At 38.3% G+C, this 19,184-nt stretch overlaps 1 protein-coding gene across 3 annotated transcripts in view; it reads right to left on the minus strand.

The window, feature by feature from the left end:
* Positions 1-1,489: 1,489 nt before the first annotated feature.
* Positions 1,490-19,184, minus strand: part of EPSTI1 (epithelial stromal interaction 1) — a 98,687-nt gene continuing 80,992 nt past the window's right edge. For all 3 annotated transcript variants that reach the window (XM_019447459.2, XM_019447457.2, XM_019447461.2), the window contains 3 exons: positions 14,773-14,846; positions 8,381-8,480; positions 1,490-2,034 (listed from right to left, as the gene is read on the minus strand). In XM_019447459.2, the coding sequence (XP_019303004.1) occupies positions 2,026-2,034; positions 8,381-8,480; positions 14,773-14,846 (183 nt within the window). In that variant the 3' untranslated portion in view covers positions 1,490-2,025. The remainder of the gene's footprint in view (positions 2,035-8,380; positions 8,481-14,772; positions 14,847-19,184) is intronic.

Consider the following 19,184-nt stretch of genomic DNA (forward strand, 5'->3'; position numbering starts at 1 on the left):
AAAAGAGGGACACCTGGGTGGCTTATTTGGTTAAGTGTCTGACTTCAGCTCAGGTCATGATCTCACGGTTCATGAGTTTGAGTCCTGTGTCAGGCTCTGTGCTGACAGCACGGAGACTGGAAGCCTGCTTAGAGTTCTGTGTCTCCATCTCTGCCCCTCCCCTGCTCACAGTCTCTCTCTCTCTCCCTCTCTCAATAACAAACATTAAAAAAATTTTTTTTAAGATATGAAAACAATGCTTAAATGCCCATCAATGAATGAATGGATAGGGGCACCTGCGTGGCTCAGTTGGTTGAGTGTCCGACTTCGGCTCAGGTCATGATCTCGCGGTTTGTGAGCTCGAGCCCCGCATCGGGCTCTGTGCTGACAGCTCAGAACCTGGAGCCTGCTTCAGATTCTGTGTCTCCCTCTCTCTCTGCCCCTCCCCCACTCACACTCTGTGTCTCTCACCTTCAAAAATAAATAAACATTAAAAAAATTCTTTAAAAAAATGAATGAATGGATAAAGACAATGTGGTAGATGTATATAACAGAATACTACTCAGCCATAAAAAAGAATGAAATCTTGTCACTTGTGACAACATGGATGGACCTTGAGGGCACTATTCTAAGTGAAATAAGTCAGAGAAAGACAAATACTGCATTATTTCACTTGTATGTGGAACCTAAAAACGAAACAAATAAACAAAACAAACAAACCCAAACACACAGATACAGAGAACAGATTAGAAGTTGTCAGAGGAGTTTTGGAGAAATGGGGGAGTGGACGAAAGGGATCAAGAAACACAAACTGGCAATTATAAAATAAGTAAGTCATGGAGACAGAATGTACAACATGGAGAATATACTGAATTATATTGTATTAACTTTGCGAGATGATAGAGGGTAATTAGACTAATTGTGGTGATCAGTTTGCAATGTATACAAATGTCAAATCACTAAACTATACACATGAAACTAATATAACATTGTATGTCAACTACCCGTCATTAAAAAAACAGTATTAATTGCCCACCTGCAAAAATTATTTGCTCTTCCAACTTTCATTCTAAGACTAAATGCAATGCTTTCCTATATAACATGGAGTGGGGTAGAGCATAAAGCATGGAAAACCAATATTCTTACACTCTAAGGTTTTTTAACTTGGTTAAAGGTCATAAAAGTAGAATAGAGAAGCCTACTGAATTAGCTATCATAAATAATAAATAGGTTGCATAGAGAAAAGACAGGATTCCCAAACACCTATAAAGCACACTTTGTATCTACATCTGTATCTAGTTGATTTTCATATAAACAACATCCTTTCAGGGAATTAACCGCTATGAAAAAGCAGAGGAACAATATTAGTAAGTAAATCAAGACCAAAGGCATATCCGATAGTGATTAAGGTCTTACAATTAATCTATATGAACTATGAAGAAGAATATAAAAATGAGACCCATCAAGAGAGAAAAACTCAAGAGCCTTTCATTAAAAATAAAACAAACCATTTACACAAAAGTATTTCAAAATTTATTTAAAAGCATGTTCAAAAGAATATAAAAGATTTATTTTTTATCTTTTTCTAAAGTTTGTACCCTGGATTAAGTAGAGCTTAAAATCCAAAAAAATGCCCAAGATTCCCCAAACCTGATCTGAGAATTACGTAAGAGTTAGCTACTCAGAGAGATAAGCCTGTAGCACCCATATAGCTCTTATACACCTGAAAGCAGCAAATGATTCCCTCCTTTTTCATCTTACTAACATGGCTGTAATTATACTTCCAATAAGATGTGAAACCAATGAGAAAAACAGTGCAACATTTCACTGGAAGTAGAAATTAAGTATGAGCTCAGCAATCAGCTCCTGCAAGCATGTGTAAATAATGACAGGGGAAAACGGGTCATTTCCACGTGATCAGCTGAGTGAGTGGGCAGTTGAAGTCAAGGTGAAAACAGTAAGGATAAACAAAGCAGCATGAAGGAAAAGCACTGAGTGATGTTCTTCAAGGTCCGTTGACAAAGGACAGATGTAAGTAAATATTTCTCATACATCCTGGAAGCAAAAGAAAACAAAAATTAGTGCAAGCAGCAAAACAAAATTCAAAACCTTTTAAAGTCCAATCTGAAGCTCCTTCAAAGAATACTCTTCTTACTATATTGAGTTTAATGCCTATTTTTTAATGATTTAATGTCCCAGTGACATGTTTTAATTTTCAAGTCCCATTGCATTGGATTCACAAAATAGTCTCTGTCAACAATGTAATGGCTTGTTGAATGACAGCTCATCAGCTGTGTTCTTAGAGATAGGCTAACATAGGTCACAAATAATAGTGTTCACAAATATTGTCACCCACCTCCATAGTTACAGCAAGGACAGGACAAGCACAGTGTGAAGCAGAACAATTTAAATGGAAATGTATGGAGTAGAATGGCGCCATATTATACAGCAGAGAGCTGACTTCTAAGGGGACCTTGAGTTAGGGAGATGGACTAAATGAGTTCCCTCTGCCCCCTACCATGTGCAAACGATCAAGAATTCTCCATCAGGCTTCCAGAATGCTGGGGCCAAGTTACACTTGGCATTCAGACTATTGCTGTTCTAACATTCTGGGAAACTAAAATCTCAGGTTGCCTCATAGGTCATGGCAAATGCTCAAATGCCCTTGAAGACATAGGATTTAGGGTTCCACAGCATTTCAAAGGGTCTCACCTACTGACATCAAAGAGAATTTGAAGTGATTCTTTTAACATCCTACCCTACGTACCTCATGAAAAGTAGAGGGGTCGAGAAAACCAAAATGTTTTTAAATGTAACAGCAATTTTAAATTATCAAAGAAAAAATACATATATATAAAGCAATATGAGAAGAATGTGACTTAAATGTTAAAGATTTAAAGATAAAGATCAATCTCATTTGTCTACCCAAAATATACTTATTAAAGGCCTACTACTTAAGTGCTTATATGATGTTTCAAAAATCAAGTTTTTCTCTCTTTGGCTTTCATTATTGTTTTGTCATATTTTCTGCCTTCTTCCTTTTCTTCTTTTTGAGCCTTTTACTGATTCCAGTATTTCCTCCAAGCCCTATCTGTGAGCTCTTCTCGATCATTCCCAGGGTAGCTCAAGTGTCAGCAACCAACTTCTAAATAAATGACACAGTCTAAACACCTCTGTATACTAACGTTTTGTCCACTTATTTACAAAATCTTCATATATGACTTCTCTTCTTTCTTTTGTACGGTGTCCTTTGATGAACAGATGTTTCATTTTAATGCATATTTATCATTAGTTTTTGGTTTATACCTGGGGTCTTACAAAATCCTCCATTTTGTAGTCTATTCTAAAATTTAAAAAGTCTTCATTTCTACTTATAAGCCTTAATCCACCTGGAATTAACTGGTTACAATGCCATGTGGGTTCTCAATTTGTCCTGCCAGCAATTTGTTAAACAGTTCATCTTCCCCCAATGATGTGCTCTGCCTTCTGTCATACATCAGAATTCCAGAAATGGCTGGGTCCACCTGGGCCAATTCCAGACAATATTAAATATTTAACTAAGTCCCCATACATATTTCTTTATCTTTAGGAGTGAATTGGCTATTCTTGGTTCTTTGCTTTGATTAGGATTTAATGAAATCTATAGATAATTTGAGAGCTCATTCCTATTCTACCCATTAAACAAGGTATAACTTCTTCATTCATTTGTTCCTTAGGGTCTTTCTATAAAAAATTTATATATATTTTTAAAGGTTATGTGCATTTTTGGTTTATCTTTTTATTAAATTTTTTGTTTATTCACAATGTATAAAAATGAAGTGAGTTTTTACATATTGATCCTGCATCTACCAACATTGTTGGCGCCTCGTTTATTCTAATAACTTAAATATCAATTCCTTCAGATTTTCTGAGTAAATGATTGTATCATCTATTAATTATAAATGTTTCTTTTCCTTTCAACCTTTATATATGATTTAAAGGAAATGCTTTTGATGTATTTTTATTATAGAATTTCGATCAGTTTATTAGCTAAAGAAATGTCCTTTCTCTTCCTCCTTTGTTAGCAATTTTACCACAAACGAGTATTGAAATGTATCAAGTTGTTTCTTTTTCCCGTATCTATTGAGATGATCATATGGTATTTTTCCTATAATTTATGAGATAAACCATCTCAGTTTTTTTGTTTTTTAATTTGTATAAATCTGTCAAAATTTGTGATATTTTCAATCTGTTTATGAGTGAGCTTACATACATTTTTTTTCTGTATAGTGTTTGTGTAATTTTGATTCAAGTTATATTCACTTGCTTAATCCTTTGAGAGAATATTTTCTCTTTTTTTCATTTATCTGGAAAACTTTCTAGACATTTGAAATTATCTGTTCCTTCAACATTTCGTACAACTTTTCTGCAATATGTCTAGGTCTGGTTTTTATTTTATGAAAAGACAGTGACAAATTAATTTAGATAGTGTTTACATCATTTTGAATTCTCAACAACAGTGTGTGAATGAACCTTTATCCCCACAGCCTTGCCAACAGACAGAGTATATTGCCAAACTTTTGTTCTTTTGCCAAAATAATAGATGAGAAATGGTATTTTGATTTAGTTCCTAATTCGAATTCCTTTTATTGTGATGAGTTCATTGAGTGCTTTAATTCCAAAGATTAAATTTCTTTATTCCTAGAAGTTCTATTTTGTTCTTTTTTCAAATCTTTTTGTTTGTCTTTGTCTCTTGTTTTCCCTTATTGTCTCAAATCCAAAATTTGGTCCATTGAATGTTTTATACATAGCTATTTTCAATTTTGTATCTAAGCATTTTGATATATCAAATCATTTGGTCCTAAATCTTTGTTGTTTGGCCAACCTTCAATCACAGCCACCTGTTTCCTTGTGCCTGTGCTAAGTTCCAATTACTGTTTTATGCTTGGGATACATCAGTGAGCAAAACAATCAAAGGACCCTGATTGACACAATACGGAACATGCATTATCACAGGGAGAGACTAAGAGTAAACAGTCAACAACACATATAAGCAAATAATATTAGAAAGATGTAAGAAATTGCAGAGTGCCAGAGAAAAGGAAGTGGAGGTTGGAAAACGTATGGCTAGAGCCAGGGATGAGGGCGCAGGTGGCAGCATTAAATAAATGGCCAAGGAAACCTCAATGGGGTGGAATTCTACAAAATGCTTGGAGAATAAATCACATGGAGAAAGGTACAGAAGGAGCAGCCAGTGCAAAGGCCTTAAGGTGAAAGCATCCAGGTCCTTAAGTTTTCAAAGAGAAGCAAGAAAACTAGCATGGCTGAGAGGAATGAGAAAGAAGGGCAGTGGCAGGAGAGCACCAGTGGGGTAAAGTGGGGTCTAGATCAGGTTGCACCCCGTAGGTGACTATATGGACTTTGGCTTTTACTCCATTGGATTTAGAGAGTCATGGGAGCCACTGGGGTATTTCAAGCAGGAAAGTGACAGGATCTGGCTTCTGTTCCAAAGGGATCACTCTTATATTGAGAATAGGTTCTAAGTGGCTAAGTGTGGAAGCAATGAAACCATCTTGGAGACTTTTTCGAGAATCTAGATAAACATAATGGAGGTTAGAAGCAGGGTAATAGTGGTGGAAGTGGTGAGAAGCTACTGGATTGTATATATTTTGAAGGAAAAGAAAAAAAGATCTGTTGATGGATCAGTTATGAGATGTGAGATGGGTTGTACCATTATATAAACAGCAAAGAGAGCAGATGGAGCCTTTGGGTAGAGCGGATCAAAGGTTTCCTTAGTAGGACAATCACGTCCTACCAAGTTTTAGACATGTGAAGGTTGAAATGTCCATTAGACATACAAGTAGAGATGTTGCGTGGACAAATCGATAATGCAAGTCTGGAGTCAAGGAAGAGGTAGAGGCTGGAATTAGAAATGTGAGAGTAATAAGGGGTGCCTGGGTGGCTCATTCGGCTAAGTGTCTGACTAAGTATGACACTTAGTATGACCAGGTCATAATCTCACGGTTCTCGAGTTCAAGCCCTGGGTCAGGCTCTGTGCTGACAGCTCAGAGCCTGGAGCCTGCTTCAGATTCTGTGTCTCCTGCTCTCTCTGCTCCTCCCCTGCTCATGTGCTTGCTCTCTCTCTCAAAAATAAACATTAAAAAATTAAAAAAAAAAAGAAACACGGGAGTAATAAGCACAAAAATTGTATTTAATGTAATGATAACCAATAAGGCCACCAAGGTATTAAGTGAACATAAAATTCAGAAGGCGGTCCAAGGTGGATCTCTGAGGTGCTCCAAAGGTGAGAGGACAAGATGCAGGGGATTCAGCAAAGGAGAATGAAAAGGAGTAGCCACTGAGGTTGGTGGAAACTCAGGACAGACGAGTGCCCCAGAAGCCAAGTAAACAGTTTCAGAGAGGAGGGAATGACTCGCTGTGACAAATGATGCTGGTACATCAAAAGACGAAGATTGAAAAATAACCACCGGACTTTGTAATGTGGACATTGTAAATGACCATGACAAGAGCATTATGGTTGGATGGAGAAGGTCTTAATTCTGATTTAAATAAGTGTAAGAGAAATGGGAACAAAGAAATTAGAAAAGCTGAAGGACAGATACCTCTTGGAGTTCTGCTTGAAAGAGGAACAAAGAAATAGAACAGTAGCAAGAGGGAGGGGGATATCAATATAATTTGTGTCTCTATTTTATGCTGATGGGACTTTTCTAGTTGAGATGAATATTGGATGATTCGGAAGAGAGGGGAGTGTCATTAGAGCAAAGTCCCTCAGTAGGTGGAGGAGTAAGAATCTGGTCTCCAAGGAAAAACAGGCATATAGGTAAGGATGTCTATAGGGAGGTGGAGTTGGGAGCCTGAAGAAACTCTCATCTTTGTCACAGCTTCCTTCAAGTAAGGGAAGAGCCGATAACCACTTTGGACTTGGTTCTGATTGTCCTACTAAGGAAACTTTAATAGCCTTCACTCCTATCATGAGAAAATCATGTTCCTTTCTTTTTACCCATGAAGAATCTAAGCAGAGATTCAGAGCTCACTTCCATAAGGCCTACCAATGGTCGGTGGTGAACCAGATTCCCAAATTCTCATTCCCTTAACGGCAGTTCATGTGGTATTCATTTACTCTCTCCCATTATCCTCCCCGCAATCCCAGGTATTTTTCTAAGTAGTTTCTAAATTTTGAGAGTTGGTAGGTAGAGGAGAGAACGTGCAGAGAGTTCCCAAGTCCTGTCCAAAATCAAACTTCCAGTCGTGTTTCACGACATACAAATTCCACGAATTTGGATAACGTCTCAAACTCACTCACAATGCCCCATTTTCCACATGACTCCTACTCACATATTCTTACAAGGAAGTCAATAATTTGTAAATTGTAATTCATGATGGAAAGATACTGTGTGTTGATTCTTTTCTTGTTCTTCCATCTTGTCCCTATTCTCAATGCCACAATGATACACGTGGGCACGCGTCATGGAAAGACATGCCCAGTGTATACACTGAAGAGAACTGTTAGATCTATCCATCAATTTTAACTACTAAACGCCTTTCAAGAAAACATCCATAAGATTTCCAACAGATTGTCTTCTCAAAAATTATCTTTTGTCCATCAAATATTTATTAAAGGGTGATCTCTAGAGTTTCCGGGCCAGCAAGCACTTGTTTTGTTGTATTTTACCAGTTTAAAGATCTCTACCTGTTCCATTTCTTTTAGTAGGTACATATGTACTTGGCTTAAATTAAATTATAAAACCCACTATAGTTAGTTTTGATTCTGTATGCATTGCAAACCCCGCAATCATACATTCAGAAGATCTGGTGTGGGTTCAATGATATATTGTGCACGCAAAACACATTAAACACATATTACAACACAGTTGCAATGTTTTCTTCACAGAAATCCAGAAAGACATTTCATTCTCAGAAAGTGCCTTTTGCTGTAGGGTTTTTTAAAAATCATTTTGTAGTGAAAAATTAAATACTGGTTTCTTTGATGTGGTAGTTTCACCGAAAGACTATATTACTAGAGAATGCTTACTATTTTTATAACCATATTGCACTTAAAGTCTTCTTGAAAAAATTTTTTTTCATTTGTTTTTGTTGTAGGGTCTGGGAAAGGGGTGATAAAAAAAAAAATCCTTACAGTCCAGGCAATTACCCTGAGAGCAAAGGGCAGGTGTCATTTTTTATTGTGATTGGCCAGAGCTGAAACCTGGACTTTCTCCTTCTCTCTAGAAACTATTGTGGAATTTACAGTAATCACCCTGGCTGACTGCCCATCACACAGCTGAACAGCACACCAAAAAAATAATACCTTGGGAGAAGGCCCAACATATTTTTAAAATTCTCATTGTTTTTACTTTTCAACTTTCAAAGATTTTTTTTTAAGAGACAAGAAAAAACTCACCCAGCTGTTACCACTATTCATATTCCAATGGCCTCCAAAGTGCTCGAAGCCACCTGGTTGACTTTTGCCTTGGAGTCGGTCCAGAAAAGCATTATTTACCCTTTAAAACAATGAAAAATGTGTGTAAGTGGAAAGCGTGCTACAGGGCTGAGAGATTTTTGAGAACCTAAGATGCTGTATGAACTGACCGTGGGGATTGCTTTCCCCTACCCCCACCGCTTAGAAGAAATCTATAGAAACTTCTTCTCACATTAACCATATGACAATATGACAGGCTGTTAAGAGCCATCGGCTGGAGCTGGTGCCAGATGTGGGCAGAGGGGGAACAGTTCTGAACTTTAGAGCTTCATTCCCTCATCTTCTACCAGTTCAACAAGAGCTTTGTTCCTGAGCAACTGTCTCCTTGCGGGCCATGCCAGGTGTGAGCTCCGGAGGCTGAAGGAAGACGGAAGCTTCAGCAAGACCTAAAACGTGAAGGGGAACCCGAAGTAGCTCTGTGGCATTGCTGCTGCAACACAGATGTCCCTCCCATATGCCCTGTACCCCACTGTCAGTCTCACTAAAGTAAATCCTGTAAGTGAAGAGTAGAAGGAAAATGGGAAGAGAGTATAAGAAAGGGGAAATATCAGAAGAGGGAAACTCGACCTTTCAAAAGAAAGAATGGGCAGAGCTTTCCCTCGTGTTTGGTGATACTTGCAGCAACCGATTTCAGAAATTAAATTTAACACATAGGAGGTGAAACCTTAAGGAAAGGCAAGAAAATGATTATCATAAAGGTCAGAATAACCATACGGTGATGGTTGTATTCTACTTCTGGAACTGGCTACTTAGAGGCTCCCCCTATAATTAATCCATGGACTTTCCTGTGTGTTACATATTACAACTTTTGAATTAAAAAATGTAAATTAGGGGTGCCTGGGTGGCTCAATCAGTTAAGCATCTAGCTCTTGGTTTTGGCTAAGGTCATGATCTCATGATTCATGAGTTCGGACCCCACATTGGGCTCTGTGCTGGCCGCATGGAGCCTGCTTGGGATTCTCCCTCCCTCTCTCTTCCCTCCCCTACTCATACTGTGTCTATCTCAAAATAAACAAACAAACTTAAAAAAAAAAAAGTAAATTAAAGGCAACACCATGCTCTCAGTTGCCCATGTATTGTTGAGTCTGGGACATGGAAGCTGAAGAAACAATGCTGTAATAGGTACCCTATGATGTCAACTGATTCTTGAGGAATAGCGTCATTAAGACCATAAGCTTCTTGGCAGAAACAGGTCTGGCGCACCTGGGCGGCTCAGTCGGTTGAGCACCCAACTTCAGCTCAGGTCATGATCTCGCAGTTCGTAAGTTCAAGCCCCATATCCGGCTCAATGCTGTCAGCCTGTCAGTGCAGAGCCAGCTTCAGATCCTCTGTCCCCCTCTCTCTGCCCCTTCCCCACTTGTGCTCTCCCCAAAATAATAAAATATTTTAAAAGAAAAGAAACACAGTGCCTGATGCATAGCAGCAGATCAATATATGTTTATGGAAGGAAGGGTAGGCAGGCCCCATTCACAGCCTCTTTTTCAGTCATGAAGATTAACAGAAAGTAGTCATGGTAGGTGGCTATAAGTCAATGACTGGGGAATTTGGGAACCTTGAGGATAATGACTGCTGGGTGGCAAAGCCAGAGGCTGGGTTTGTTTTGTGCCTAGCTAAAATGTTCAGTGCTAGCTAAAATGCCAACTGCACGTTGACCCAGAATGCTCTCTCTGGCTTAGTGGGTTGCTATTTTCTCAACAACTTCAAGACCTATCAGGTGGTAGTCACATCTTAGCTGCTAGAAAGGTTTTTCTTTTTTCCTCTCTCACCATAAAGTATACCCAAGTGCCATATTCTAGTCAGCCTGGTTCACTGAAGAGTATGACATTTATGTCCCCTTTTCTAGACTTCTCAGCATGCAGATTGAACAGTATGTTACTGAGCTAGAGACCTGAATATTAAGAGAAATCCGACCCTTAAAAGTAGATCTACCCCCTATGATCAGTAATTGTGCTACTGGGTATTCACCCAAAGAATACAAAAACACTAATTCAAAGGGAAACATGAACCCCTATGTTTATTGAAGTATTATATACAATAGCCAAACTATGGAAGCAGCCCAAGTGTCCATTGATAGATGAATGGACATACATACACACATAAGGGAATATTATTCAGCCATCAAAAAGAATGAAATCTTGCCATTTGCAACAACACGGATGGAGGTAGAGTTATAGTGCCAAGAGAAATAAATCAGAGAAAGACAAATACCATGTGATTTCACTCATATGTGGAATTTAAGAAACAAAACAAGCAAAGGGAAAAAGAGAGACTGAGAGAGAGCGAGAGAGCGAGAGAGAGAGAGAGAGAGAGAGAGAGGAAAACCAAGGAACAAGCTCTTAACTATCACGAATAAACATGGTTACCAGAGGGGAGGTGGGTGGGGTATGGATAAAATAGATGATAGAGATTAAAGAGTATACTTATCATGATGAAAAAGAAAAGAGAGAGAGAGAAAACTGATCCTCATCCTCCTTAACCACACAACCAAGGGTATTCTGGATTGCCCATGTGCCTGGGACTATTTTCATCTAGTATTTTTGTCAGCAAAGATGGGCTTTCCTTCAACATCCCCCATCCACCCCACATCCAAACCACTAGAAGTTTTGTTGACTCTACCCGCTAAACACATCCTGAATTCACCCCTTTCTTTCCATGGCCATCATTCTAGTCCAAATCATTATCCTCTCAGGCCTTGCTTTTGCTTCCACTCCCACCCTCTATAATTTGGTCTCCACACAACCACCTGACTAAATTAAAAAAGAGATCATGCCTTCCCTTTGCTTAAAACCCTCCTATGATTTCCCATTAGTCTTAGAATAAAATTGCTGGCTTCCAAAACCTTGTACTTCCTGGCTCCCGCCAACCTCATTTCACCGTATTCTCTTCCTCACCATCTACAATCCAATCACTAAAGACTCAAACTCCAAAGTCACTCCCACTTTAGGGCCTTTGCATTTTCTCCCATACCAGATAACAGGGGACATCTAAGTGTATACTTTGGACCCCAATCTCTATGTGATGGTCTCTTGTCCTTTCATGTTACCTCTTCATGGAGGAACTATGACCTCCAATCTATTCCTTAATCTCACCCCGGATGTGTTCCTCACGGTACATATCATTGTCTGAAATACCACTGCTATCAACTTGTTGACTTCTATTTCTCGTCTCCAGATTGTAATTTCCATGCAGTCAGGGATGTTCTCTGCTATTTTACGCCTGTTCCCAGTGCCTAGAACAAAGCCTTCACACAGTGTGCCTTGATACGTAAAAGGTGAATACATGAATCATGCAGGTGCGTGGTCCCCACATCTGTCTGCTTCTCTGACTGCAGTTGCATTGTGAAACCCCCAAAGGTGGTGAGTACAGGCTGAAGAACAGCCTGTCGTCCACTGCTCTCAGTTTGCTCACACACTGGGAGGACTGATGGCTTGTCATGTACGCAAGTGGTATGATTCACCTCTGAGCACCAGTTACTAATAGGACGTCACTTACTAAAGAGATTGAATTCTCAATAGGAATCAAGAAAAACAAACGAAAGAAAAAGTACCTGTTTATATAGTTTTGTTTACTAGCGTTAGAAAGTGCATGCCCTTTACTGCAGTACTCTGGATTTTCTTCTAAGGGTTAATATCGATAAGAACCAGGGCACGTGGGTGGCTCAGTCGGTTGAGCGTCCGACTTCGGCTCAGGTCATGATCTCACAGTTTGTGAGTTTGAGCCCCGCGTCAGGCTCTGTGCTGCCAGCTCAGGGCCTGGAGCCTGCTTTGAATTCTGTCTCTCCCTCTCTCTCTGCTCCTCCCCTGCTCACACTCTCTCTCTCAAAAGTGAATAAAGATTTAAAATATATATATATGTATATGTGTGTGTGTATATATATATATATATATATATATATATATATATGGATAAAAACTACTTAAGGATGGTTCAAGTTTCAATGAATTGATTCAATTCACTCCAGTTTGCAGCTCATGGCCCAGATCCTTTCAAGTCCTTGACCCTCATGCTCTGTCTTTTCTTTCTGAGGTTTCAACTTTCTTCTCTTGCTCAAAAAGTTATGATGGGTCAGGTCAGGTGCAGCCAAGCTCAGTCAGTATTGGATACACTGAAAAACTTGTGAGGAATACCATAAACTTTCTCTTATAACACTCACCTCTAAACAGTAGAAAGCACATTGTCTTTTTGACTCCAATAAAATTATGTCCCTGGAGAAAATCTGACTTATGTCACACACACACACACACACACACACACACACACACACACACACACACACAGAGTTGGTGTTGCTGCCCTCAGCAGAAATGGTCACAGCATTTTATTCGTTATAAGACTACCAAATGAGTATTTTCATATAATATGGGAAAGCTCACTATAAACTCTAAAGCCCAATACAAACACACACTGTCTTCAAAAACTGATTAAGAACATAAAATATGTGTGTAAAACCTTGATCAGTTATCTCAAAACTGGTTACTGAGTTTATTGCCCAGAGAGATTTCCTATTAAATTTGTATCTATATTTAACTAGAATCCATAAAAAGAGAAAATAAAGTATAGAAAATAAATAGTCCCCCCCCCAATATTTAGGTATGCAGCAGTATGGAAATACACTTAAAGAATGAGGGCCAAGTTTCCTATAACAAGAAAGTAATCTTTTCCACCTCTGATCAAATAACTTGCATTTTTATTGGAGGCCCATTGAAGATGAATTTCTTAGCAACAGGGCCTATTAATGTGACATATCACACTATCTTTAAGATGTTTAAAGCTTTACAATCCAATCAGTCCTCAGAAATAAAGAGAAATAAGGGGGGGGGGGAGAAATAAAGAGAAATAACTGGCTATCACTAACAACCGGTGTTAAAGAAATACACTATTTAGTTTTAAATTTTTTTAATGTTTATTTATTATTGAGAGACAGAGAGAAACAGAGCATGAGCATGGGAGGGGCACAGAAAGGAGGAGACCCAGAATCCGAAGCAGGCTCCAGGCTCTGAGCTGTCAGCACAGAGCCTGACACAGGGCTCAAGCTCACAAACCGTGAGATCATGACCTGAGCCGAAGTCAGATGCTTAACCAACTGAGCCACCCAGGCGCCCCTATTTAGTTTTTTTAATAGAAAGAATTTTAAACAGAAAATGGGAAAAACCAATAAGAGACTAAGCTAGTTTATAACCTACTTTATTAAAATAAAAACAAAAACAAAGGTAGCAGTAACCGTTACCCCTTACCTAACAAAATAGCCTAACCAGTGTCTCAGAGTTTTGATGTTTTCTTTTAATTGGAAAAAAACATATAAATTCACATTTGACATTTTAAAACTATTTGACTGGATTATGGAAGCACAACAATCCAGTCAAAAGAATATGAGTACCCATCCATAGTTCACAGCTCCAGCAGAATCGGGAGCTTCCGTGAACACTTTTTAAAGTCTCAATTACAAAATGAAAGCACCACAATTTAAAACCACACATTAGCAACAGTGGGAAGGTTAAACCTGTAAGTGAAAGCACTCGGTTTTAGAAAAAGAATTTGCTCCTTTAGATCATGAGAGCCTCTACATTAAATACTTCTGAGATCTTCAACCACACTGCAGTAAACTGGGATAAGCCAAGTGCCCCCAGGAGAATCCTAGAATAAGGATAGATATCTATCCTTAGATATCAGGTATCTATCCCTGATATCTATCTGGTATCTGGTATCTATCCCTAGATAGCAGGTATCTATGATATCAGTATACCAATGTGAGTCAGTATACCAGGCCAATATCAGTATGATATTTTACTGGGTGTTAGGAATAAGACAGAGAGTACTTGAAATTTGCTTCGTGGTTCTATTTTAAGCTATTTTCCCCAATATGTTAGTCAATATAAGATAGTTCTTGTCTGAGCTTTCGTACGAGTATCTCACCATCTGGATGAGTTCAATTATTCTAAAATGGTCTACAAACAGTAAAGGATCATCTCAAAGTATTAAAATGCTTTGTTCCCTGGGAGGCAAATTAAGTAGAACCCAAATAAATAGCTTGAGAGCATGATTCTGTTTTCTAGTGTGAATTTATGCCACCTATCCAGAAAAACTGGATTGTGTGTGTGTGTGTGTGTGTGTGTGTGTGTGTGTGTGTGCGTGCACATGAGCGTAACAGTGGGCATCCTCATATACATATAATACCCCAATAATATAAAGATTAAAAAGGTAATACACGTTCTAAAACACATTCAATATAACTATAGTGATGTCTTAAAACAACTGCAGAAACTTTATAAGTAATTGTTTTAACCAAAGATGCTAATTTTATTAGCCATTTATACCTCTTGTGTTCAGCCTGGTGGGTTTTGGTTCTCTCTTCCTCCTGTTGCTGCCGGTTAAATTCCAGTAATTCACTCTACGAACAATAAAAGTTTTAAAATATGGCTTTCAAGTAACATGGTTGTACAGAGGATACCCAAATCAATTACATATTTAACCTTAGCTGGTATAATATTTCATTTTTGAAACTTTTACTTAAGTACCATTTCCATGTGAATTTTCTTATATAACTAGGTAGCAAAAATGATTGTGCCTCAAACAATAGCTCTGTGAGTGTAAAATCGTAAGATTAAAAAGCCAGTGTGCGTGCTCAAGATATTAGACTAATAGGTACAACATACACAGAGGAAAATGCAATGTGAGTCAAACTCACCTGTGTCTTACAAAGAAAAATCAAATTAGTTCTTGAAGAAATGCCACACAGTACTATTTCCGGGTATTTCTCTAGCATTTCTTTCCCCCAAAATTTATAGTAACTTGCAAATAAATGTTGGACTCAATTTTGTAGTACAATTCCATTGGTAAAACATCCTTCATCCTGGAAAATAACCAACTTACCGATTATTGACTCGTTACTTCTAATACCAGCAGAACTTAGGGCTCCCTGGAGGGGTACTTTGTTTCAGGTAGGAGATCATGTTACTACAACTAGATCTCTGCTTCTGACATTCCAATTATTCTCTTAGAAGAGGCAACTTCCAAACTTTGTTACTCTGTTTCTGATATTAAACCAAAGAACTAGGTGCCAGGATTTCTCCAGTACTCAACTGCCTTCCTTGAGGCAGACTGATTTTTAACCTCTTCTCAAAAGCAGAAAAAGGCAAAGGGAAGAGAGTTATCAGGGCTGTGTCATAAATTAATGCCTGAGTCAGAGAATTTTCTGGTAGAGAAAATACTGACACGTCTTGATAAAAACATACCAACACATGTATTTTTAACCCTAAAACTTCCTTAATTAAAAGTATAAAGTAAATCCAAAGTCCAGACTGACATTTTGTACTTTTTTTAACTTTATTCAAAGGCCTTCTGACATGCTATAGTCCTCAAAATAAAGACACTGGTTTTATATACTGTGATATTCCACATATATTACTTGTCAATCCATAAAGCACACTATTTAATTCTAATTCCTATCTAGCACCATCAACAAGGGAAAAAGAGTTTTCTAAATAACTGAATAATATTCACTCAACTATTCTACAGGCATTTATGCAAGCTTTGTGCTAGAGACTCACTTTTCTACAATGGCATGAAGTCATTTATTTCATTTTATTTTTTGTCACTATAATACATGTACCTAGTTTTAAAAGTCTACCAAGCAACGTGCTGGTTATTAATACTACCAAGGCTTATACAAAAATAAAAGGTGGCACATGGGTGGCTCAGTCAGATAAGCGACCCACTAATTTTGACTCAGGTCATGATCTCACAGTTCTTGAGTTCAAGCCCCGCATTGGGTGCTGCACTGGCAGCCCAGAGCCTGCTTAGGATTCTCTCTCTCCCCTGCTGTCTCTGCCACTCCCCCACACACCCTGTCTCTGTCTCTCTTAAAATAAATAAACTTAAAAAAAAAAGAAGAAGCTCCTGTCCTCCCCATCAACCACAGAATCTTTCTTTCTTTCTTTCTTTCTTTCTTTCTTTCTTTCTTTCTTTCTTTCTTTCTTTCTTTCTTTCTTAACATTTATTTATTTTTGAGAGACAGAGTGAGGCAGAGTGAGAGTGCAGGAGGGGCAGGGGGGGTGGCACACAGAATCCGAAGCAGGCTCCAGGCTCTGAGCTGTCAGCACAGAGTCCGATGTGGGGCTCAAACCAAAGACCACGAGACTGTGATCTGAGCCGGAGTCAGACGCTAAACCAACTGAGCCACCCTGGCGCCCCTCCCACAGAATCACTTTCAATTCCTGTGTGTAGTTTCACCTCTCAATTGCCTCCTTCTTAATAGCATGCAAAGTCTTCTATGTCTTAACTTTTAAAAAACATATCTTTTGACTTCCTGCTATGGGAGAAGATTTATGTCTCTATTACTACCCCCATCCCAGTCCCAACTTCCCCTCCCAAGTACATCACCTTCCTCAGCCCTCATCTTTACCACATTTTCCAACATTCACTGTGGCAAGGGAGGGGCTCCTGGGGTCCTACAGGTCCTCATTTAGACTTCCAATTCATCATCATCTTTTCAACCCCAGCTCTGGACATACCAGGTGCCTCCAATTCCAGAATGGCACTGGGACTGCTTCAACTGGCACCTCACTACATCTTGCAAATGGGTTTTGGCTTTTTCTGCTCTACTTTTCAGCTCCCGAAATTCTGCCGATTTCTTTTCTTTGCTGCAATTGCTGGCCTGTTTTGTTTTGTTTTGTTTTGTTTTTTTTCTGCTCTTCCTGGCTTATGGCTTTAATTTTTTTTTCCTTTATCGTCTTTTCGATGGGATTTGGGGAGAGGGGGACTGGAGGTAAGCAAATGAAAAGTTTTTCAAGGAACAATGCTTAACCAGGACTTAACATTTTCAAACAAAAATGTTACCAGAATTCTGCTATTTGTTCCTTACAGTAATTCCCAAAGGTAGGCAGAAAAATAAGGTATTATCTGATGAGTGAATGAATTGAGTGCAGATTATGCTCGTTTTACAGATGAGGGAACAAGATCAGAAACTCAGTTTAACTTATCAAGAGCTAAATGGCTCATTAGTAGCAAAATAAAGACTAAAGTTTAGGCTTTTTTTTGTATCTAGTGTCTCTTGCAAGATGCATCCAAAACAGGCAGTTAAGATTAAGGATAACTCGTCAGGAGTTCATCACATTCAAGTATAAACGCCACACCCAGAAATATAGCACCCACTGACACTCCAAAGTTCTAACAGAGCATATCCAGCCTAAATCAAAATCCCTCTTGCCAAAGGATGCCAACTCTTCTCACATGCATTTCTCCAACAAGCAACTTCTGATATCCAGCCCATCCTAAGTTTAATAACATGAATTCTGAACAAATTAAATTCTCATCAGCTCGAAACATGAGACAAAAACTATACAAGGCATATATTCTGAGTATATGTGAATGCTATTATGCATTGCTTTAAAATATTTTTTCAGCCTTGGCAAAATGATTCTGAAATTCATCTGGAAAAAAGCTAATAGGCAATCATACCATGAAAAACCGAAAAGAAAGGAGAGAGATCAGCTTCGCCAAATATGAAAACATATCATGAAACTGCGGCAATTAAAACAATCTGACTGAGGCCAGAAACCCGTGGGAATGTAGTTTACCATAAAGTTGTATGCTAAATGCATGCAGGAGAGCCAATTCAACGAATGACAAGGAACTAGCCAACTGTTGTGAGAAAAATTAAAACTAGATTTTTAAAATATCAAAATAAATTTTATAGAGGTCTAACAGTTGAACTAAAAGATGGAGCCACAGGGGTCTTTAAAGGAGGCAGAGGTAAATTTATTTATAAATGTGGAACAAGGAAGTTTCTGAAATCATCAAGGAAAATTATTGATAAATGTGGTTGCATAAACAATTCAAAGCTGCCGCTGGGAAAAATTCCATAAACAAAATTAGAAAACAAACAAAAAATTTTTATAACCCATATAGGCTAATTCAATTATTCTTTCATTCACTCAACAACACCTGAATGCTTATCATGAGCCAGGTGTGGATCTATGTGATGGGGATACAATAATGAACAAGACAGATGAGATCCATGATTAAGAGTTTCTACTCTAGAAAAAGAGAAGCCCACAAACAAGTGGGAAATATATCCAGTTGTAATCCTATGCAGAGGATTGAACACACTGAGGTGAGACTCAGTTACAATTTTAGATCAAGGCTCAAGAAAGGTCTGAGGAGGTTGATAAGACTTCATCTAAACTAATGAGAAAAAAAAAACAAAACACAACAACCAAACAGAAAAAGAACTAAAGGATGGGAAGAGAAAATTCACAAAGTACAGATTGCTTATAAATTCAAAATGGTCATCATCTTCACACACAATCCAAGAAATATCGGAACAAGGAGAGAAAACTTTTCTATCATACTGGCAAAAACTAGAAAAGATTGACAGGGAATCAAGTACACTCAAGCACTTTGGTGGTACATCTAAATTAGTGAAAACCAATTTAGTTTTTGAAGGACAATTTAGCAACAACAATCAATGTAAAACATACACATCCTTTGAAGAACTGTTCAAAGATATACGTATAGAGATAGTCACAGTTGTATTACTGAAACAGTAAAAGTTCAAGAGAAAGTCTCTGCCCATTAATAAGGAACTGGACCAGAAAGTTAAACCATCTACATAATGGAATACTATGCAGGAGATACAAAGAATAAGGTAGATGGGAGAGAAGGAGAGGTACCTATGGGGGGATCTTTAAGATACATTAAGTAATAAAAGGTTCAGAGAACAAACTGA

This window comes from Panthera pardus, unplaced genomic scaffold, assembly GCF_024362965.1.
Source record: "Panthera pardus isolate Hobbes unplaced genomic scaffold, ASM2436296v1 HiC_scaffold_1, whole genome shotgun sequence".
In the NCBI taxonomy this organism is placed as follows: domain Eukaryota; kingdom Metazoa; phylum Chordata; class Mammalia; order Carnivora; family Felidae; genus Panthera; species Panthera pardus.